At 42.0% G+C, this 23098-nt stretch overlaps 1 protein-coding gene across 3 annotated transcripts in view; it reads left to right on the top strand.

Moving 5' to 3' along the window:
- Positions 1–22436, top strand: part of cables1 (Cdk5 and Abl enzyme substrate 1) — a 51449-nt gene extending 29013 nt beyond the window's left edge. For 2 of the 3 annotated variants that reach the window (XM_088918536.1, XM_088918537.1), the window contains 8 exons: positions 1988–2080; positions 3526–3603; positions 8915–9020; positions 9161–9317; positions 11987–12090; positions 19421–19527; positions 19907–20114; positions 20769–22436. In XM_088918536.1, the coding sequence (XP_088774662.1) occupies positions 1988–2080; positions 3526–3603; positions 8915–9020; positions 9161–9317; positions 11987–12090; positions 19421–19527; positions 19907–20114; positions 20769–20909 (994 nt within the window). In that variant the 3' untranslated portion in view covers positions 20910–22436. The remainder of the gene's footprint in view (positions 1–1987; positions 2081–3525; positions 3604–8914; positions 9021–9160; positions 9318–11986; positions 12091–19420; positions 19528–19906; positions 20115–20768) is intronic. The other variant, XM_088918538.1, reaches the window with a different exon arrangement.
- Positions 22437–23098: the final 662 nt, after the last annotated feature.

Raw genomic sequence — 23098 nt, 5'->3', positions numbered from 1 at the left:
GTAAGCTGTCACTGGTGGACCCCACGGTTACGTCCTCCCCACCTGTGCACAGAAACGGCAGAAGTTTACTTGTCTTTTGGTGTCAGATTGAGCTCACATTGGGAAGTCCCAAGTGAGTCTACACGTTAGTACCCTCTAACCTGAGTGTTTTCTTTTTCTTGCTTCCTTACTCTTTTGCGTATTCAAAAAGGGCTGCTGCCTGCTATATAACACAAATTAAAATGGAGTAGAGTAGAGTAGTTTAGTGCCATATGTACACATACATTGGAATTCTTAATCGCGCTGATCTCTCGGGACATACACAGTACAACAGACAACAGACAACACTACACAATGTAGACAACAGGAACCATAAATGTGTTGTGGGAAAACTAAATATGTAGTAGTGAGACCAAAAAAAACATGGTAGCCCATGTAAAAAGTGCAGAGTGCCGATGTGTATTAGGGCCCTGCAGTTAGCTGTTGAGGATGCGTACTGCAGTGGGATAGAAGCTGTTCTTGAGTCCAGTGGTCTGTGCTTTAACAGTGTGCTACTGCTTGCCAGAGCGCAGGGGGGAGAACAGTCTGTGTCCAGGATGGTTGGGATCCTGAATGATGGGTTGGGCTTCATTGCGGCAGCAGATGGTGTGTATCTCACCGATTGATGGTCAATCGCATCCTATAATCCTCTGTGCCGTTGCCCTACAACCCTTTGTAGCGCGTATCTGTCACGCATGGTAGTACTGCTACAGTGTTGCCACTAGTGAGGACACATTCTGTGGTGCTGCGGTAAATGTTAATGAGGAGCTTCCTCCCCAAACCGCATTTCTTTAAGCACCTCGGAAAGTGCAGGTGCTGTTGTGCCTTTTCTAGATTGGCTACATTGTCTCCAAGCCAAGTCAGTGGAGATCTGCAGGCCGAGGAAGCTGAAGCAGTTGACAGTTTTCCCTGCTGTGCCATCGATGCCGATTGGAGTGATTGGTGTGCCTAATTATAAGTTATGCTCTCAAATAACTTTTGAAATTGGGCACACTAGTCACTCTGTTTCTTTATTAGAAGTTATATAGTGAGACGCTTGCTTTATCACTTTATGGAGGTCAGTTTTAAATTAAAATCCGAGGCTGGCCAAAGTTTCTCATAGAGATGATGGTGTTGGGGTGGGTTGCGGTTGTGAAGTAATGTGAATTGTTTATTTGTCGTTGCTAGAAAATATTTGCAGAAAGGAAGATGTGTTGTTTTTGTTTTTTTGTGCGAGTATGGGTGTGGAAACGTGCCTCCGTGAAAGATCAACTGTTTTTTTACATGTTGTGTGAGATTTCATAAATCTCTTTTAAATCAACTGATTTAACTCTCTCAGTATCTTGTGTGACTTCCTGAAGTGTGCTCTTCATGACGCGGGTTCGAGGCTGGTTCACGTCATTAGCTGCTCCAGCACTGGGGTACAATCGGCTGAGCGCCCCCTGGGGGGCGGGGTGAGTCTCAGACACCCTGAGCTCTCCTGGCTCACTGTGAGACAGCAGCTCCAGTGACTGGCTGGGCTCCTGCAGGCGTACGAGACATGCAGCTCCGCAAGTTGGTGCTAATTGACTTTAATATACTTTATTAATTTATTATACCTTCTTAAATATTACACACTGGTAATTTCAGTCATTTTTAATGGGTCGTTTACTGTTTTTTATGTATGTTTTTGTTCTCAGCAATGTGGTTTTATTTGGTATGTGTTGTATGATGCGCTGCTTGCTGCTTAAATTGCCCCCACCAATTCAAGTATTTTGACTTGAATTGAATTAATTGTGGACTCTGCATTCTGGCAAGAGGCACATTGGAGGAGCAGGGCAGCATAGCATTCATGGCTGCGAGATGAATCTTAAACAGCTGGCGGGCTCAGATTGGGTGGGTGTGTAATAAAAATAACGGCCGATTGCATGTCTCTATCCGGAGTTGGGTGTGGTTCTTTGTGAGTATGTCTGACACGCGTTGTCTTTTCTTTTTTCTGTTTTTTGTTTAGGTGTCGCACGCTATCAGGTTCACCCAGACCAAAGAGCTTTAAGAAGGTTCACTTTATCAAGAACATGAGACAGCATGACACACGCAATGGAAGGTACCAAACAAAATAAAATAGGCTGTTGCTTCAGTTACGCCATAAAATAAGGCAGAAAATGAATTGTAGATTGACACTGGGACAGTACATGCAGATGGATTTTTTCAGCATTTTTAAGGCCAGTTCCTTGTTTCGAAATTCCTAAAAAATAGCTGTACAGAATAAAAAAACTATTTACTGTGATTCATGCATGAAGGAGATTTTGGGTTACATCCAAATTTAATTAGAAACTAACCAAATAATGGGGGTCCCCGAGGTATGGCTGCCGTCTTCGTATTCAAACTTCGTAGCTTCGTAGGTTTGGATGACGGGCTCGGGCCTGTAGAATTCAAAGCTAATGTAAATTATTTGTAATTTAATCAATTTCTGTGCAATTATATGATGTTTTTAAAACATGCTGTGTTAATTGAGTCCCTTTGCTAGCTGTATGTTGTATGGAGGTGTATCACTCTGAAATTCTAAAATCTCAGACTAATATGATCTTCTGCCTTTGTTAGTATATTGTTAGACACAAGTATGTCTGTGCTGTTTGACCCCAGCTTCCAGCTGCAGAACTTTGGTTCCTATTTTCAGGACACTCTTATCAGCTACTTCATCAAGGCAGAGCTGCAAACATAATAGGGTTCAAAAACATTTTTCTCAAAAAAAAATCTCAAGTTAACACATAGTTGAACTGTGGGAAGAACAGTCAGTCATGAAAGTATTGCAGGCTCTTACCTCAAGTGTCTGCTGAGGAAGAGGCATTAACATTTTCTCACAGAATGTTTGTAGTTAATAAATTCTTCAGAGGTGACTCACCTACAAAGTCATTGGAAACCTGAGTTTTCTGTTCAGGGTGGTTTTTCCCATACTGGTGGACGGGAAATGCTTTTCTGGAGTACCAGTATGTGATGCAGACAGTAAAATCTGTACATGGTTACAACTTCACAAAGAATGTGGATCATTTCCATTTTGGGTTGCTGTTTTCCTGCTACAGCATATCTACCAGATGGATTCATTCCCAGTCTCAGTGCGTGTCTTTCTGAACCATTGTCTTCCATGGTTTTCTCCTAGACCCATCGATGTTTCCCAGTGATGAAACAATCAGGCTGACTGTTCATATCAAAACTACCAGGCCGGGCCTTCCTTTGGGACTGTTCTGAGATGGGAAAGCTTTTATTAGTATTAGGACATTAGCAGCTTATAATGCATTGTTTTAAATGTCATTAATTTGAATGCACAGATATTGCTCAGAAAGCAAATAAGAATAAGCAAGAGTATGTCAGACAATTTGACTATGGATGCTCTAAAGACTCATATGGTCATCCAGGTAACTTGATTCTAGAAATTGCTTTAGTCCTGTGTGGCAAATTTGTGTCTGCTTATATTTAAAACAAAATGTTTAGATGAGAATAAATTTAATAAGGTATGGTATTTATGTAGTTTATCATCATTTTGTTTTATAGGATAGTCCTAATCAGTGGCAGAAGATCCTTCTGTAGTGTATTTTCTGTGCTGCCGTATCGAGATTGTAGCCAAGCAGGGTATGTATTCTAAAGCATGCCAAGTTTGATAATTCAGTGGGATTTTCTTTTTCATTGTAAGCAGCTGACTGAAACAGAAAAACTGTTATGTCATATACTCTGTTTTGTACATTCACAAAGTTAAAAAGAACAGCTGAGAGTTAAGCATTGCTTGTCACAAAGTCTTAGATGAAAGTGGATGTCCTAAAGAGCTCTGCACTATATCTGTCCTGTTCAAATTAAATGTAACTGAACCAGTTTAAAAGTGTTTAGAATCCAGTTATTTGTAACTCTTTAATATTTACAGTATGTGTTCCTTAGAAAACATTTCCATTGTAAAACTAGCAGACTCTATATTTTCGTTTTTTGTTAAAAATATCCACTTTCTTTGCTTGTCAATGCTTTGCCATAGTTCTGTTGTAGTTTTACTATACCTTAGTGTTTCTTTGTTCTGCTGTATTTAATATCATGGGAATTGAGGATTATCCAATGTAATGGGACTTTTTATTTAGTAATTGCCATTTAGGAATATTGACCTTTTTTCTCAAAAACGTTGTATTCAGTAGCTTCATGTTGATGACTCTTTGAGGTCTAGGAAGTGTCTTGCTCTTAACTTATTAGCCTGTGTGCGCTCAAAGTAGAGCATATTGACCCTTTTGTCTAGACAGAGTTTGTGTATGTTTATATGACACTGTATCTTTTTTCCAATGAGCTGACTTTATGGCTAAGTCGTTTTTTATAACCCATTGTTATGCAATACCAGAGGAAGTGTAGGTAATGAAAACGAGCTATGGTTTAAAGATTCTTTTATGTAATAGAGCTGTCAAGTTTATATATGTATTATTGCAAAAGGGTATTTTTATGGTATTATAAGTGTTTTGGCTGCAGTGTGATTAAGGGTACAGATTCTGTATTAGGACAATGCTGTTGTGCCCTTGAGCAAGGCACTTCACTCAGACTGTTTCAGTAAAGCACCCAGCTGTAGAAATGGGTACAGATGTAAGCGGCTTTAAATAAAAGCACCAGCTAAATTAAAAAATGCCATATTGGCGAAATGCCAAGATTGAAATGGAGACAGATTTATATGGTGAGTGAACAGGATTGACAAAGTACAGTGGTGGCTTTTGAACACAGTGAAACTCTTCACATAGCTTGAAAAAAAAGAAAAACGGAGTGTTTTTTCAGTCTCATCTCATGACTTCTAGCACAAACAGATTCTATGCGTAAGTATAACAAGTGATGCGCTACAGACCAAACTGGAAAATCAACCTGATAAAAAATCACATTTCTCCTTTTGCCCTAGTTCTTTGCCTAAAACAATGTTTCTTTTTAGACATTTATACACAGAATGCTTTATATAACTTACAAAGATGGGAACTGGCATTGCTGAAAGTCTTAAAAGTGCTAATGCTGTACACTCATAATCGCTCAGTTCCCATGTTAATAGATTATGGGTAATGCATTCTGAGAGATTATATATTGTATATATAAATCATATATAACTTATATGTTCTAGGAATCAGACTTGAAATATCAGTTATAAGCAGATATAAGCAGAAAGCATGTGGTCCTCTTAACTTTGCCTGAACATTAAGAACAAAGTCATATAATGACCTTGTACATCAGATGCTGGAACAACTGCTCAGAAAAGCAAAGTATGCCGAAGTCAAGTCCTTGAGTCGAGAGGTTCTAGAGTAATTCTCTCTTCAGAATCTGTGTGAGAATCTTTTCAGTTCTGGTAATAGGGAAAGATAGTATTGCAATTAATCCGCCAATCCGTCTGTTTTCAAGACATCCCTTGCAAGAAGAATTAAGCAGTGATTCATTAAGCAGTGGTTCTGCTACCGTCTTGTCAATGTGTTAGTAATAAAAAATAAAATATTTGCTGAGCATTGTGTAGCCCATGTACAGTAGATGTATTGTAGGATTGTCATTACTAACAAACACAGCAGTCACTGAAACTCAGTTACATTGCGTTTTGGCAATAGAATGTCAGTGATCTCCAGAAGAGATGTAGTGTAAAATATATCAGATGACTGCATACTGGAGATCTGTGATCATTATAAAGATACTTGTACTCCTGTAAGATTTTACTCATGTAAGCTCTGACCCTGAAGCAGACTTTGAAAAGCATAATCCACAACATTGCTTTTTGAAAAAGAAAGTTCTAATTTTGTATTTGAGATTTTTACTAAGCAATAATGAGTTGTGGAATCTGTATGTTATTGTTCAAGCAGCTTTGAGTGTGGGAGAGCTGTGTTAGTCAAATTCCCCATGAGCCCAAGGTTTTTAATCTCTTCTGAATCAGTGCAGTTTGTTCTGTAATTCTAAAAAGCTAACACTAGCCTCTTTTTCATTTAAATGGAACATAAAACTATAATATTTTTATCATAATTAAAGCTTTGTTTTTGTTTGATCAAAATGTCTTGTTAAGAAATTAACTCTGTGTTCTGCAATTGAGATAACTGGTATATGTTTCAGTCTTTTGACCGGTGCTAAAAACTGATTGTAAATTGTGTGTGTTGCACCATTGAGGTTGATCATGAGGTTAGTGTCGAAAATCAGACCAAAAGCCCCCATGTTCAATACTTCATGCTGATTTTCTCCAAAGTGTGCTATTAACTGACTGAGTCAATTATACTCTTAATTGCTTAATCCCCCTGGAGCATTAAATGTGCCTTCACACTGAATTAACAGCACCTGACTATCTAGAGATGTCAATTTGTTAGAGAAGCAGAGAGACAGCCATAACAGAAGAATAGTGTTGCACATAACAAAAGAATATAATGTTTAACACTCTTCCCTTCATCTTATAGCAAGATTCCAAACTGTGTTCTCAGAAACAATTGCTCTGCCTTAGGTGTGTTGTACCTATATGATTCCTAGGTAGGTCCTTATACTCACTTAATGCAAACTTAATACAGATTTTAATGATTTGCCGTTATTGTAGTGTGTAGCAATTGACATTTCCTAAACGCTGCTTTGCAATCAGCTAAAAAAATAAGACCATTCCCTTTGTGGTCTCCAGTAATTGTAGCACTTGTCTTCGGTAATTTAATTGTCCAGTCTCAAGAGATAATAAAAACAAAAGGTGACAAAGGCAGTTCATTGATCTTGCGAAGTTCATTCCCACTCCTTTCCAGGGTGACATCACACACTCTCTGTGCCCTCTGCAGGACTGTCTCCGCAGGACACACAGGGTTAGGCTGGGCTTCTGCTGGTCATGGGAGCAGGGCAGCACGGACATCTAATTTGTCTCCTAGGTAACCCCTAGAGACAAAAACAGCTTGTCGCCACCATCTAATCGACTAGACAGCATTCGGTGTCTGCAGCCCATGGTTTTGTTTTTCCTTCCATTACAACGGCTAATTTCCTACATGTACAGCAAGAATTGTGAACAGAAAAATCCTTTTCCATATTTATTTTATTTCAGACGCAGCCTTATGAGCTTTTCAGCTGTGTAGCTTGTGTTTGATTTTATCAGACTCTGTCAAAAGAAAATCACACTTTCAATACAGATCACAGTATTGCTCTTCATTATTGAAATCTCAATAAACAGGCAGGTCTGATATCCAACAAAGTGAGAGAAATCGCCTGTGATATGTCAGTTATTAAAAGTAGTTTTTTTCTAAATCAGACAGCTGTTTACATAAAACCACTTTGTACTACAAAACTAAAATACTTCAGTTCTCTTCTGTTTTGTGTAGAATAATTGATTCACCACCTGTGTTTATCTTGCTAAAATTATTTCAGAATGATGTTCTCACTTATATAAATCTGAATCAAGGGTGTTTTGAGAACTTTATAGTTCAGAACTGAAAAAAAGTGATAATTAATGATCATTCTGATTTCTTCTGTATTTTGTTATTTAAAAAATCAGGTGGCATTTTTCAAAGATAAAATTGGAAGGGTTTTAGAAAGTTGAAATGTTGACAAGAGGAGGGTTTGGAAATATTGGTGCTTTACGAAACTATTGCTTATGGATTAAGGTAATTGTTTTTTATCAGCTTTTGCTTCATCTTAAGTCATTAGGATGAGTTATTGAGGGGGCCTTTACTCTGGGTGCCTTCCTAAATTTCCTACATACAGTAATTCAACTAGTGAAGTAGTTTCTCATTTCTGATCTGCAGTACAGCGCTGCTGCTGTCACGACTGCCAGCCATCAGAGATCAGCCCACAAAAGAGCAGACCAGCGCCAGCAGCGGGTTGATAATAACAGGCGCCGCCACACGTGTTAATCCACCAGCACACGCCCTGCCATGCGCCAGGCAGCGCTATTTAAACCACCCAGACCCGCTTCCCGCTGCTCGGTATTGAGTCTTCTCTCAGAGAGCTCTACCTCGCTTGCGTTACTTCTTCCCTTTTGCCCTTCAACCTTGAACTTTGCCTGACGTTTCGGATGATACGCCTGTTTCGATATCGACCCGCTCCTGCGTCTGCATAGGATCCTCATACCTCATCACTGGGGATTCGTTACAGCTGCTGGTGCACAATCGCTGCTGCACGTCTGTGGTGGGTGAAGTGTGTCCTCCCTGCTTTAGGACCCTTTGGGATTGGAAAGCGCTATACAGATGCAAGGAATTATTATCAATATGCATTAGAGAGTTAACAAGCATTCGCTAGTAAAGGAAACTGCTACTGTAGTTCTTGTTAAAAGAATCAGCACACTTACAGACTCATCCAATACGAGCTCAGTTTGACAGCTTCTTTGGCTTTGCTTGATTATGCGATTATCTCATACTGTAGGTGCACACAGTCAGGAACTCAGGTTATCTTTGGATTTTTGATTACCAAAGACTTGAACTGTCATCGAAGCCCCAGGAAGATCCCCAAGTTAGTAAGGGTCGGTTCTAGGTTCTAGTGGCTGCTGTCATATATTAGGAGAACGCATAAACCCCCGGTCTCAAGAAAGCAGAAGATGAATGATTCGTCGTGACAGTTTTCCATGTGGCCCTTCCAGTGTTTTCATTAGTGTAGTGCGGTGAACAAAACCACAAAGGGAAGGGTGGCAGCAATGTGGTCTAAAATTTCCCAAGTGTATGTGAGAAGGTACAATCAGTGACTCTTACACTGCGTAACTGTGTGCCCATGTTCCTGGCTGCTGTGGTGGGCGTGTTGTCAAGCACAGAAAGCGTGCCCCACAGATGTCTGTCTTTTGCGAGGTTGCATGTTTGATACGGAACACAACTAACCTTACTCATCCAGACGGGAGAGCGCGAGAATGGAAACGTGCGAAGGCTGTAGTTGCTCGGGAAGCTGTGCAGGGTGTTGGGGGGGGGGGGGGAGGCGAGGATGGATCTGTGAGGAACTCAAACAGCCTTCTGCCCGGCAGGGAGCTGAAGCTGGACGGCGGGCGTCAGCGCCACCCGTCCGGAGGCGTCAGTGCCAAGGAGATGGTGATCGGACTGGAGGGCGTGGAGCTGGGGGCCGACGGAAAGGTGAGGGGCTCCCGAGGGGCACGGCCGGGACGGGAGTGAGGGGGGAGCTTGGGGAAGCTCCAGCGGCCATGAGCCGGACATGGGGGCCTGGCGTGTGGAGTGTGGATGCTTCTCTTCAGCAGCGGTTCTTGTTTCCCCAGACTGTGTCCTACACCCAGTTCCTCTACCCCACCAACGCGCTGAGCGGCCGGAGGAACACCATCGACTCCACCTCCTCCTTCACCCAGTTCCGGAACGCCAGCCACCGCAGCCTTAGCCTGGCCAGGACCAGCAGCACGCAGGGCAGCATCGACACAGGTCAGTCCGCCGCCACGCCGCCGTCTGGCGGGAGCGCCGTGTCCGTGGGCGTTGTCCGCTCCTGGAGACGGCTTTTGCACTTTGGGAAAACTTTCAGAATTTTCCACCTGTGCATCGGGAGCCCACACCTTCCCGAATCTGTGTGGGTACAGCTCAGAGACGGCCTTGGCCCACGCGCGGGGTCACAGGAAGGATCCCCCTGCGTCGGCTTGATGCTGATTTGTCATCCTTAAAAAAATGAGATGACACCACCTATAGTCAGGGAATACTGAGCGAGACGAGTTCCTTAGCTCAGGAATAAGATAATAACTACGTAGCAAGCTTAAACAGGACAAACAGATATTGATTATATTAAGGAACAAGTAATAGGTTTATTCCATGCTGAAAAGATCTTCCACATCATGGCCCTTATGAGCGTAGTCTTGGGAGACAGGGGATGATCCTTGCTGTTGCCTCATCCTCCCTGAGAATCGGGACTTGCATTTAGCCGTCGATCCCTAGAGGAAAAAGTTCAGCCTAACCATAGCTGTAACGGTAGCTGTCCCGGCTGCCAAAGCTTAAATTGAGGCTGGCTTCCGGATGAAGCACAAGAGCAGTGCTATGTTTTTTTTTGTTGACTTGTCATCTGCCATAGTCTGCCTCACTGTACACAAGTCCGTTTTCAATTGCATCTCAGGTATACATCAGAATATATATGTATATGTAATAGTTAAATAAACAATTAAAATGCCTCCTAAGCCTATGAGAGAGAATCTGGTGTTGCTGAGCATGAAAGTTTGGTGATATCTCTAAAGGATAAAATAAAAAACTTCACTTAAAGCTGCATGCTTGCATTTTCACCAGAACATTGAAAATTGGAAAAGGCTTTGAACGGCGGAAGAATAGACACAGAAAAAGCGCCTCCGAGTTTATATATAATACAAGTGATAAAGATAAGAGCTTTTACAGGCATCTTGTGGAAAGTTCAGGAGAGGGAGACTGAAAAGCTGCACTCTGCATGATGTGAAGTTAGCAGGGGAGGCAGCATCCAAGTTTCCTGAAGAGCCGAAGGTGCTGACTGATAAAAAGGCTAATTACCTGATCAGGTCTTCAGCACTGATGAGACAGGGCTATTTTAGTGCTGGGCTCTTGGGTCCTGGGCTGCTGTCTGTGTGGAGTTCACATGTTCTCCCCATGACCACATGGGTTTCCCCCAGCTGCTCTGGTTTCCTCCCACAGTGCAAAGACATGCTGGTGGGTTTGTTGGCTTTCGGAAAATCAGGCCCTGGTGTGAGTGTGTCTGCCCCCCTGGACTGGTGTCCCGGCCAGGGTGTGTCCTGTCTGGTGCTTGCTGGGATGGGCTCCGGCTCCGCCGCGACTCTGAGCTGCATGAAGTGGTCAGAAAATGAATGGATGGCACTGGTAGTGTGTTGTTTTTTGTTGAGACCTGTTTCACTTCACTTTAATCTGGTGATTTTGTGTTAAGTTGTTGGGGGTGAGAAAAGAATGTTTAAGGGTTTTCATTAGCAACGTCAGTTTGTCGACTTCAGATTTACCTACCATGAGGGTTTCCAGGCTGGCAAGGTTTACTGTACCTGTAGAATAGGTCGTCCAACATTTCTAAACTGCAGGTCAGTTGATTTTGAAGTTTGGTTAAAAAATAATACGGTCCAGTGCATATAAGGACTTAAGAAATGTTACCAAGAGGATGATTCGGTCAATTCAATTTTTTAAAAACATTTTTTAATTTTGGAATGGGGTATTTTTAATCCAAAGTGAAATCCAAGCACTGGCCAGAGACGGGAGAAAAAGGAAACCGCAGTGCTCTTTGGGACACGCACCTCAGCAAGCTTTCTGAAGCTTTCTCGCACGTTCTGGAACGTGAACAGCAAGGCCTCAGTGTCACCTGCTGGATACGCACAGGACAGTTATCAGCGCTGTGAGCCACAGGCCGGGCTTGTCAGCTTGGATCCCGGCTACTGAGCCACCCTGTGTTCCTTCTGCTATTGGAAGAGAAGTGCACTGGCCAGGCAACAGGGTTTTCTCTCCCTGCAAGCAGCATGCTTCTCCGTTCAGAACCAATTAAAGTGTCATGTTTTATGTGCATGTTCATTGAAAGTATTTTAAAAGAGTCTTTTTCAATGAAGCTTATAATTTGCTGATGGCCCTAATGGCTTTCTTTTATCTGTAACCTCCCTTGTGTGTGTTTTGATGGCCCCACCTTCATGTTTTATGATAGTGATGTTCCCCGTTTTTGTAAGCAGTTTATGTATGAGCTCTGTGATTCGGAGCGCTAAATGACGAGATTGAGAAGTTCTCTGGTACAGAGAAGGGGACATTTGGGAGGAGCAGGGCACATTTTAGCACCTATGTTTAAGGTTGCCGGTAACACAAATACAGACTGGAAAGTGTTAAGCTAAAAATAGTCTCACATATAGACATAATGAGTTACTGTGAAGGTTTATTTAAAGTTAAAACAGGTAAAAGATTAACACTTATGCCTTGCGGTAAATACAAACGTGTAAGTATTGAATTGATTGTGGTGGTAGGTCAGGTTTTGCATAGATGTCCATGAGAAATGTCCTGTTGTTGTTCTGTCCTTGAAGAGAGATGTTTATTCAACCATGGGTAAAATGCAAGAACCTGGAGGTCCCTCCCACAAGGTGGTGTGTTTCTCGTTGCCCTGGCAGGGAATGATCTCGGTGACCTCTTGGAGTACGACCCCAACCTCCTGGACGACCCCCAGTGGCCGTGTGGAAAGCACAAGAGAGTGCTGATCTTCCCCTCGTACATGGTAGGTGCAGCCCACTTCACATCGCGAAGAGCCGAGAGAGCCTGCAGGCGTAGAAAGACTCACAGATCTGAAATTCTCATTTTATTTGTCTGAGATCCCATTTAAGATTTGCAGCGCTCCCCATTTTTGTGAATCCCTCCCAGTTTTTTTTTGCTGTTTTGCTCAAGCGTTTGTAATGCTCAGTTTTTGTTTACGAATTTTATCTTTGAAAAAGCTCTTCTTCTGCCTAGGCATGAGGTGTGCTCTGTAAGTTCAGATCTGCATCTTACTGTGACAGCTGCCCCGCACTTCGACAAGGAGGAGCTGTTCGACTTCACTTGCATTTGGGTTTCAAGGGTCAGTTAGATTGAATTTGTATCTGAAAACTTTCACTAGAACCTGTGCCTGTAAGCTGTAAAGTGCTGGCAAGGCAATGAATCTGTAATCTGCTTTCACATTTTATCTCCAGATTTGTGGCTCCCTGCTACATAGTTAAACCGTTTACCCTGATATATAAATTCTGGGTTTGGGTGCAGTTTATTTACATAATATTTAACAATTACTAAAACCATCTACAGCAAAACTGTAACAAGTTCTGGATGTCGTTGAAATCAAAGCAAGTTTCAGGAATATAAAGTGTCAGTAATAAAAACAGCTTTTGTCAAATTGAAGCAGTATACCTTAGGTAATGATTTTTTCTTTGCCTTTTTATAATTACATCGAAGTAATCAGTGATTTTTAAGTATCTTTCAAATGAATTTGTATCACATATCAAAGTATCTCCCATCTGGTGTGGTTTGTAAGCAGAGATGGGCTAACCTTGACAATGACTTTTATCAAATTACTGTGCTGTTTTTTTGTTTGTTTATAGCTTTCACTTTTTTTTCAGAATTTACTTAAGCATGAAGAACATACTGTACTGTTTGAGGAAGGTGGGGATTAGAAATTTTATATTAGGGTTGTTACTTATTCCTTTGTCGAGTCTTGTAGACTTGTATTTCCCCAATAAAAATGGCTTTCACAAAGCTAAAGAATGTAGTCACCACAGTATGAGACTGCTTAAGGAAAAACACCCTCATCTCATTTTTATTGCTGCTATTTGTGTCAAGATCCATTGTGAACCACACTGCATGAATTTAATGATATTGAGACTGCGCACTAATTCGATAAACCTATTCTGACTGGCTTTGAAATCTTACTCAGTTGGTCTTTTGAGAACTGTAAGCTTTGTAACCAGCGTGGAACAAATGTAGAAATCGTACACATGCACTTGTTACCTGAAGCAGCTTGAACACGAGTGATTAAAAGTGCACCACATACCACATAAACACAGCAAATATATATTTTTCACATAATGAAATTTCTCAGTTAACTGCAGTTGTTCCGGTGCTTTAGTCTTCTTATTGTGCCAGAAGAGACTTGGATCCTCTAAGGCTGATAGGAAAATAGCAGTGAAGCAGGAGGACAGCTCTGATACAGAAGGCATATTTGTTTGCCAAAGGCCTAACGATGTTCAGCTGAAAACATGTCGCTCTTCTCGCATGTGCTCACAGAGTTAGAGTTGCCATGAAATTCCTCCAGGAAAATGATTTAAGGTCGAACAGGTTTTTTGAACTAAGAAGCAGAACAACATGATACAGGCCAAAAGAAGTCACCAAGCAGCCATGATCTGCATCTCCTTTATAAGAAGCGGTATTTACAGGAGTGCTGACTAAACACAGCATTCTAAAGGGACGAGACAGGTCGGGGTTTTGAGAAAATGTACCACAGATGAAAAGACAGCAACGCAAAAGTCCGATACCCAACTCTTGAAGCATAAATCTCATTCAGATGGGCCCATGCGTGTACATGCCTTCCTTTCACAGCTGAGGTCCACTGTTAATGCACCACCTCCCTGTGTGACGAGGCACTGGGAGGTCTGGGAGTGCTGGAAAGCCAGGCTTCTGGTCGTGGTGTCATGACTTATCCCTCACCAACAGGTCAGTGTGCCAGGCAGGTGCCCGGGAGGCCAGCCGCGGTGTTTCAGCAGAGCCAAGAGAGCTCTCCCCCTGACAGTGCTCAGACACCTGCACGCTGCCAACTCTCTCCCTGGCTGGGCTGCAGATGTCCAGGCTTGATAAAGAGGAGTTTTTTCAATTCAATTCAATTTAATTCAAGCTTTATTGTCCCCTAGGGGAAATTTGTTTTACGGCACAGTCAACAACATAATGACAATACACATGATCAAAAGGGAAGAGAATACAGCAGTGTTACAGGAGATAAGAAACAAGAGACAAGAGACAAGGTAGTTACTTTGCATTGTTTGAGAGTGTGATTGCAGTGGGGATGAAAGATTTCCTAAATCTGCTGGTTTTACACCTGGTCTCCCAGATGGGAGAAGTGTGAATTCACAATGGAGGGGGTGAGACACACACTACCTGATGCTTTTGGCTTTCTTAGTCACCCTCTCAGTTTCGAGCGGGGAGCTGCGTCAGCGTGCTCTGGCTGCAAAGGAACAGGTAAGGGTTAGTTTCACGCTGTGGAAGCAGAAAGGAGAAACGGAAAGGTGACATCTCGTCTGTCGAGTCTTTCCTCAGGTGTGAGGGAGAACGCTCAACAGTGCTGTTTCCGCTTCCTGATTTTCAGAGTGGAATTAGCCTTTGCTTGTTCCTTCGTAAACTGGGTACTGAAGTATTGGGGATGAGTCAGGGGTGTTGTTACAGTGGGACACCAATGGTTATCTACAATACGCACCCTAAAGCCTGCCCGCCTTCATGACGTGACCCGTGGCCTTAATGTGTTATGAAAATAAACAAAATAATTGTTTCCTGTATTTATAGTATATACTCCATTTATATATTGCACTATGGCGCTGTTTATTTCATAATTGGGAATTATTTGAGGATATTTGTTGGGCCTTGGGTAAGGACATTCACAAATATTATTATTGTTAATAATAATAATAATAATAATGGAAATCTGTGACTTTTTATTATATTGATTGATTATTGTAGAAAGGTGAAATATGTTTGCTAAGGTGATGATATATACTTTGATGTGCTATTTCTGCCTCTGATTTATATCAGGAACAAAATGAGAATTTGTGAGGGCTTGTCTGTTGCAGAGAGAGCGACGTTCTTTGTCACACAGACTGCTGCTGTGTTAGTGCAGTTAGTTTGGTTATTAAGCTTTTTCGGAAAGTTTTAAGCCGTACACATACAAAAATGCTAACGCCTACTTTGTGTAATTTGGAAGGAAATGAGAAATCACAAAGCAATTTATACATAAATAATGTAGTCAGACCACCGCAGTACTTAAAAGAATTCCAGATTTGCATAATTAAATCTCTGCATTGCTCCCCTAGTACGTTACTCAGCCCACCCCCCTCACACACATCACTTGTCCCTCATGGAAAAACATGACATCAGAACTTCCCACCTGGGTGGATATCTCCTGTCAGATTGATACAGACCGTTCCCAGCAGCGCGTGGGGAGCCGGGCTATAATTATGGATATACCCCGCTGCAGCAAGGCCTCAGGTGGCAGTGTTCATTGCTGCGCTGCAAATGGAGGTCTCGAGCTTGTAATTAAACCTTCATTATTCCATTCCTCCCTTACATATCGTTAGAGAGGGAAGGCCAGCTAATGTACAGTTAATGAGGACGGCGCAAGGCGCGATGAGGCATAGCAGCAGGACTTTCGGTTTTACTGCTTGAGAGCATTTAGAAATCGCGTTGAACAGAGATCTTCATTTCTTTCTTGTTGCCCTTTTCTCTCTTGCCTGAAGATAAATTTCCATGGAGAGGAAGAGGCAGTGAAAGTGGTCCAGTTGCAGAGCTTCATCTGTTGCTCATCCTGACAGCACGGGCAGTCCTCCCTCTTCTTTCACTGCCTCGCTGTGCTAAATCCCTCCTTCTGACGGGGTCCAGCCGGCCTCTCGTGATCCACAGAACAGTGGAAATCTTGATTGATGAAACTGCTGCAATTTCAATGGGAGAATTTCATGTTAAAGCACAAAATGAAGCACATATTTATTCCCCTACTGCACTACAGAAGGGAAAGGAAAATGTGGGGAACGTGGTGAAACAGAGTACTGTAGTTCACTCGCTTTTCAAGCCTTACAACACGGCGCTATTGACTTGAACCCTGTCCAGGATCGCCAGACGATCAGCTAAAGTCAGACAGAAGACAATAGAATACAAGAAGCGTGACTTAAAAAAAAGGTAGGAGAATATCCCTTGGGCCACAACAGATGGGCAATCTGATGTCACAAGAGAAAAAAAGCTTCTGTTTGCGCTATTGGCGAGCCATGTTTGCCCTCATTCCTCGTGTAGTGAAGCCGGTTTTTCAATAACACATTTAAATTCAAGAAAACAGAAGTCCTGATGTGTTTTATGTGGAATACGGTTCTTGAACCCAAATGTGAAGCAGAATCGTAGCTCAGTAGAATGACTGATAGAATTACCATCTGATTTGTTAAGTTGTGGAATTTGCTGGGATGGATTTTAGAACACATATTGTTATTTTGACAGAGGCCAGTTTACCTAATTATGATGCAAAAACAGCATTTATTATTTAACAGTTGATTACGTGTTTTATTTTTTGCCCTGAAAAAGCGTTCATTACCTTTTGAGTTCCAGTTTGTTTGTGAACAGTTACAGTGCTTGATACAACTGCACTGCAGGCTATTTGATGAATAGCAAACATGTGTATTTTTGGTTAATGCAGCTTAAAATTTAAATTAAACCCAGAGCAGTGACATACAGCACATCTGTAAAAAAGGACTTTGCTTGTTAATTGATTCTTATTTTAACCAATCAGGGTTTCAGCCTGCATTGATGCCTTGGTGGTTCAAAGCAGTGGCAGACCCTTTCAGAACAGTACTTTGTATGGTGGTACTGTGGTCAGTCTAGGTTTTTAAAAAAAATAATTTATCCTCCAGAAGGTCTGTATGAAACTTGGCTGCAGCTTTAGTACTGCTAGTACAGCTTTGCCCTCCACACACACATGGGCTCTGCAGACTGCAGGCCACTGCCCCACCTGCAGGAGGATCCTCATCCCAGGGAGTTGGACAGTAGCCTTAGAGAGCAGGCCCAGCTGTGGGGATGTGTCACCCATTCTCACGAAGTCACCCTCCTCTTCCTGCCACTGCAGTGTCAGCAGTTGGGACGTTTGTCTTCGTACTGTTACGGGTTCATTTAAGAGCAATCGAGGAATCTTGCCTGCTGCCAACTGTCCTGCGTTAAATAAAGCCTCAGCTTACAGTAGCTGGTTTAAATCTCAGACAGTACGTGGAGGGGAAGCTTGTTCTGCTGTGTTGCCACCACAAACGATCCCTTTCTTGTGTTTCTCAGTTTTCGTCCCCCCCCTTAGCAGTACAGAATACTGCTGTAGAATTCTTGCCAACTGGTTAAGTTTCAGTACTTTTTTTCTGAAAAGTGCTGGTTGACTGTATTGCATTTTGTTCAGTCGCAGTTTCAGGATTCCAGAATATTGCATGAAACAAGGCCTAATATTGTGCGTTGGGCTTCAAGTGTGGCGTTTGTTATTTCTCCTGGGGTATATCCCACATTTATATGAATTCAAATTGCAGATGCTATTGGATATTGAATTTCTTTCATTTTACATTGGAGGTAACATTGATGTCAATGACAATATATTAAGAGGTGAGACAAGGAGTCGTATATCTTAAGACTAGAATGAAAAATGCCATAAACCATTTGACTGAGATACTGTAAATCAATAAGCTATTTTGTGCGGTGTAGGTCTGTTACTGCGTTTCGTAAATTAGAACGATTAAATTGAAAAAGAAATCTATATACCAGTTTGTGACTCATCAATCAGTGCTAGAGTTTCTGATTGCCTCAACATAAGAAGATATTAAGGAACTTTTACAATCTTAAAAAATATCTCAACAAAAGATGGGAAAATCTTTTCAATTCTCAAATATTGGTCAGTTTGGGTTAACTGGATGTTTTCATTGAGTGTTGTTGTCGTTGATGGTCGTCTTCGCCATCATGTAGTGGATATGAAAAAAATAAGTGTTGAATCGGCTTAAATGAACATCAGTACATGCAGCAGTTCCATCCTCCAGCTCCCATTCCACTCAGATCCCTGTTCTGGTTGGCTGAGTTGCCATAGAAACTAACTGGAGAGACTGAACCTGGCTTTTTCATGTGCAAAGAACTTTCATTTCACACATCCACTTTCTGCCAGAAAACAATTTGATATTTGAATAATAATCTGTTGTCAGTTCAATGCAGTATTTTTATGTAAATGGCATGCGTTTGTTCTTGTTTTTATCAGATAAGGAAATGGGAAACATCCCTTTGACAGTTTTTGTTGTTTTAATACTTGAGGAAACAGCTATATGAAATAAATATGAAATTATGTTAATGATAATGTGAAATAATGGAAAGTCACCTTACAAGGTTGAGTTCAGTAATACTGTGCGTATGTGTTTGTAGCAGCACCCACTAGTCATTCAGAAGTTTGATCAAATCCTAACTCAGGTGGACAAGAGGTGTGATGGGAATAGCGAGCTTTATTGGGGTCACTCACCTGTCACCGCCCAATACCCTCCTTAACGAAGGCTGAGTTGGGGAACGTGGGTGAAGATGGTGTGGATGGAGGGATGTGAAAGTGCAACGGACAAGCAAGTCAGCAGGAAGCGTGACGTTTATACTCAGGCAGGTGGACATGGGTGAGATGAGGGCTTGACCTCCTCCCAGACACACTCCATGTATTGAGATGCAAGAAAAAATCTGTTAGCTTCAAGTATAAAAAAGTTGTCTTAGTTGTCATACCACACTTTTAGGAGATTCTATGCCCTACTCCACTGTGCTGTTTGATGCTAGCATGTCCAACAGCAGCAGTAGGAATGGGATGAGTGTGGACGAATGGATAATTCTGGGTTCTCCTTCTAGCCTTCACTGGGCAGTGCTCGGCAGACTTCAAGGTCGAGCAGGATCTGTTCTTGTTTGCGTGGAAGTGACCTGCTTGCTGGTATAGGTGGGGGTAAAGTCCATACCAGACCACAGGCACCTATCAGGCCAGAGCTGCTCGTGGTTCCCGCGGTGTTAGGACAGCTGGGAGCATGGGAGCGCCCCACCCGTGTGTTCTGTGTATAGAGGCTTACGCTATGCTGTCCCCATGTTTCCTGCTGTATCCCATACTTGAGCTCTGTTCCTCCTCTTTCAGCACTCGGATGTGGAACAGTTTCACTTAAAACGAAAGGAGACACAAGCCAGAACTTATCAGACTCAAGAGACTTGTTTTCATGAGCAGGTTTGGCATTGGTATTGTGAAGCCCCTTAAGGTATTGTGTTGTTGTAAATGCACTTTTATTGGCATACTGCTCTGTCTCTTTCAGACCACAGTAATTGAGTACGTGAAACCCTCAGACCTCAAAAAGGACATGAACGAGACTTTCAAGGAAAAGTTCCCTCACATCAGACTCACCCTCAGTAAGATAAGGAGGTATGATGACCTGTTGCATTGACCTCTTTAATTCAAAGGCCTTCTAAATGTTACATCTCATCAATATGTGGCATCTAAGCAACACATTTATTAGTTATTTCATATTCTAGATCAGACACAAGCTGGTTCATTTGTTTGAAAGGAATTTCCAACTCCTTTTCCTATTTCCAGCATTTAGAAATAAATTGACCTTGTGTTAGAAGTGAGGCATGAGTGCAATGGTACATTGTCGGCACTTCAGACAGTTTACTGATAACATTCCCTTGAACAATGAAGCATCGCGGGTCCAGCTGCTTGTGCTTGTTCAGTCGGTAGTTAAACAGCACAGCTCTTTGGCCACATTGTACCGACTGGCTTTGTCCTTGTTGCCCGTGTCCAGCCTGAAGAGGGAAATGCGCAAGTTGGCGCAGGAGGAGTGCGGCTTCGAAGAGCCCACAGTGGCCATGGCCTTCGTGTACTTTGAGAAGCTGGCTCTCCGGGGAAAGCTGAACAAGCAGAACCGCAAGCTGTGCGCCGGGGCCTGCGTGCTGCTCGCAGCGAAGATCGGGAGCGACCTCCGGAAGCATGAGGTGAAACATCTGATCGACGTGAGTACGCTGCTGCCAGAGCGCTCTTCTGTCCTGCGATACGGCTTCCTTTTGTGTTGTGATAAGACCTAACCTGAAGAAGGCCACACAGTCAACACACTGTTATCTTTCTTTCAGCTCCCAAGTGTGGCACTGACCTCAGTCTGTTCTGTAATAAGACACATCTCTTTCAGGATTTGTGCATTTTTGGCATAAGAAAGAAGTTTCAGATTCATGTGCAAAGCTGCTTTCTACAGACACATTTAGTTACTCTTGAAAGATGAAAATGTTCCATGATATCGTCTTCTGTTCATTATGTCTTGGCCTTAAGTAGGAGATTTTATACAAAGTTGCACGTTTGGTGTCTAACAGCTCATGTTTCCCCGATTGTATCTGGAGAGGCAAAGAGTTGAGGCAGCTGCTTTTCATAAAGCAAACTGGTTTTTCCTCAGAGGGGACAAATCGTCTCTCACATTACATTAAGCCCCAGAGCCCCACATGGGAACAGGATGAGAGAATTTGTATTCTAGCTCTTTATTTTACTGCCCTTTGTAAAACATCCATTTGGCTGAGTTGTTCAGACTAGCCAGCGAGGCATGACAAAAAAACATAACATGCCACCTGGCTCAGAGCTGGGTTCGCCTTTTAACTGCCTGTTTGGAAATTGTCTTTCAGAAACTGGAGGAGAAGTTTCGTCTGAATCGCCGTGAGCTTATAGCTTTTGAATTCCCGGTTCTGGTTGCTCTCGAGTTCAGTCTCCACCTCCCCGAACATGAGGTGATGCCTCACTACAGACGGCTGCTCCAAAACTCCTAGCGCTGGCTGCTCGTCGGGAGAGTGCCGCTGGCACGCTCCTGATCCGTCTGTCCCTCAATCCTCAATCCTCGAGGACTCTCCTCCGTTCTGGAAATGGCAAAACAATCATGAGCTTCAGATTCTTATCTGTACACAACTCTGGACAGCAAATAGAGCCTACAGTGGGTGGCTGTGACCTACATGGGACTCCTTGCTTCACTTTTTTATTTTTGTTTTCAGAATCGACTTGCATTTTTAATCCTCTTGCAGCTCCTACTCATTTTATTTTTTTGGATCCATCTTGTTGCTAAGGGTGAAATACACAGCTTCTTTAAAAAAAAATTCCAGTTGGCGTCTAAACTGTTGTATGAAGAAAATAAAAGAAGAAACCCTTCTTTTCAATGGACAGCTGCACATTTCTTACAGAATTTGTATCTGCCTGAGAAAGGACATAAAGAATTCAGTTTTGTTTGGCCAAAGTTAGACAGATAGCCTGGGGTTTGGGCTAGGAAGATTTTAAGCTTTTGTTTTGTCTTGGTGTGTTGTTTTGCCTTCAAGTTTTTTTTACAAAATGAGAACAAAACCTGGCTAAAGGCCACAAATCTCTGGCTCTCATGCATTGAAAGGATTTTTAACCACAGTGATTTTGTTCTTGTGTATTTTGTATTCAATTACTTATCATCAGAAGTGCACTTTTTCTGGGTACTATGGCGACAAATTGATGTCCGCAGACTCTTTCTGGGTAAATTTATGTTTTCTAATGATTAATGAAATGGCTTTGAAATGTGAGAGTAGTTTCCAAAGTTCACTGAACATTTTGATAAATGTTTTTGTCATATTGATTCCATTTTATGGGGTCCATTTCAATTGCTTTGATTTCATCTTCAAACATTCTGACTTGTCTTACTGTTACATATTTTACAGCCAGCATTTTCTTCTTTCAGTATTATAGCTAGTTTAAACCCTATTTTGAAAAAATACCGCATTTTATTAGAAGGGGTTCATACAATGCAGTAAAATTCAGTACTTTTTTATACTTTTCTTGTACGTCATTTCCACATGTGGAGATTAGAACTGCACTCTTTAGTGTCTGATTTCCTGTGCTCTATGTTAGAGTGTATTTATAAGCACATTTATAGTGCTATACCTTAGGAGGGGCAAAAAAGTAGCGCATGTCCTGTTGAGAGAGTTGTAGGATTGTGTAGAGGACAGGACTGCCAGCAGGAACGACTCTGTACTGCTGGCAGTGATGTACTGTTTAGGACAGCACTGTTGTTTGTCTCTTCTGTTTTACATCCTACATTACTCAAAGGAATATATAAAACCATATCATAAGACTAAATGCCACGGCTCTCCATATAAACAGAACTCTGTCTACTTCTTTGTGTAGCATTAATACCTTGGCTAAGTCACTTCTTTGCTGTTTGAGTATGAATATTAGTCATTCAACTGTTTAAACAAAAATCAAAAAGTGTTCTTTTTGGAAAGTCGGACTGATTGAATGTAAAATCCTGCTTTTCTGAGCAGTAAATATACCTGTCATTAATCTGCATACGTGTGTTTTTTCATTAATGTTTAATCCTCTCCTTTTGACGTGCTTTTACTCAAACCTTGTAAGTCCTTGGGGGAGTTAACACTTTAGGGCCTGGAGCTCCATTTTCTATCTTTTCAGCACCTTCATCTTTGCTGTGAAGACACGGTCAGAGGAGGGAGGACTTGCCAAGACTAGGGATGCACAGAGCTTTACTATGTAGAGCTATAGATGTCCAACTAAACAGACCAGTTCATGCCGTTAAATATATTTTTTCTCTCTTTTGCATTGTTGCTTATTCTGTTATTTTGTGTTCTATACTATTGTTACTGTTTCTTCTTCGGTCTTGGGATATGCTGATCAACCTCCTCACCCTAAAGAGCTCAGAGACTGAGAAGGGAAATGATCTGAGGAAGTATTGCCATGTTGCAAAGCAGTGCTATACTAATGGATCACGTGCAGCACTCATTTATTTTCCTGTGCATGTGAACACAGTACACTTATCATATTTTTCACAATCTGCTGGAAAGGCTGCAGAAGGAGGGAGAAGGAACAGAATGTCAGTGGACTCAAGGGCGCTGGGGAGGCGGCGCTTGCAGAATGCCTGACTAAACCAGTGCTCTGACATGTGTGCAAGCTTCATGTCGTTAGGGTCCGTGGTTTGTCGAAGGTTAGTTTT

Source organism: Atractosteus spatula, chromosome 6, assembly GCF_055471065.1.
Source record: "Atractosteus spatula isolate fAtrSpa1 chromosome 6, fAtrSpa1.hap1, whole genome shotgun sequence".
Lineage (NCBI taxonomy): Eukaryota > Metazoa > Chordata > Actinopteri > Semionotiformes > Lepisosteidae > Atractosteus > Atractosteus spatula.
This window is presented reverse-complemented; position numbering and strand designations above follow the sequence as displayed.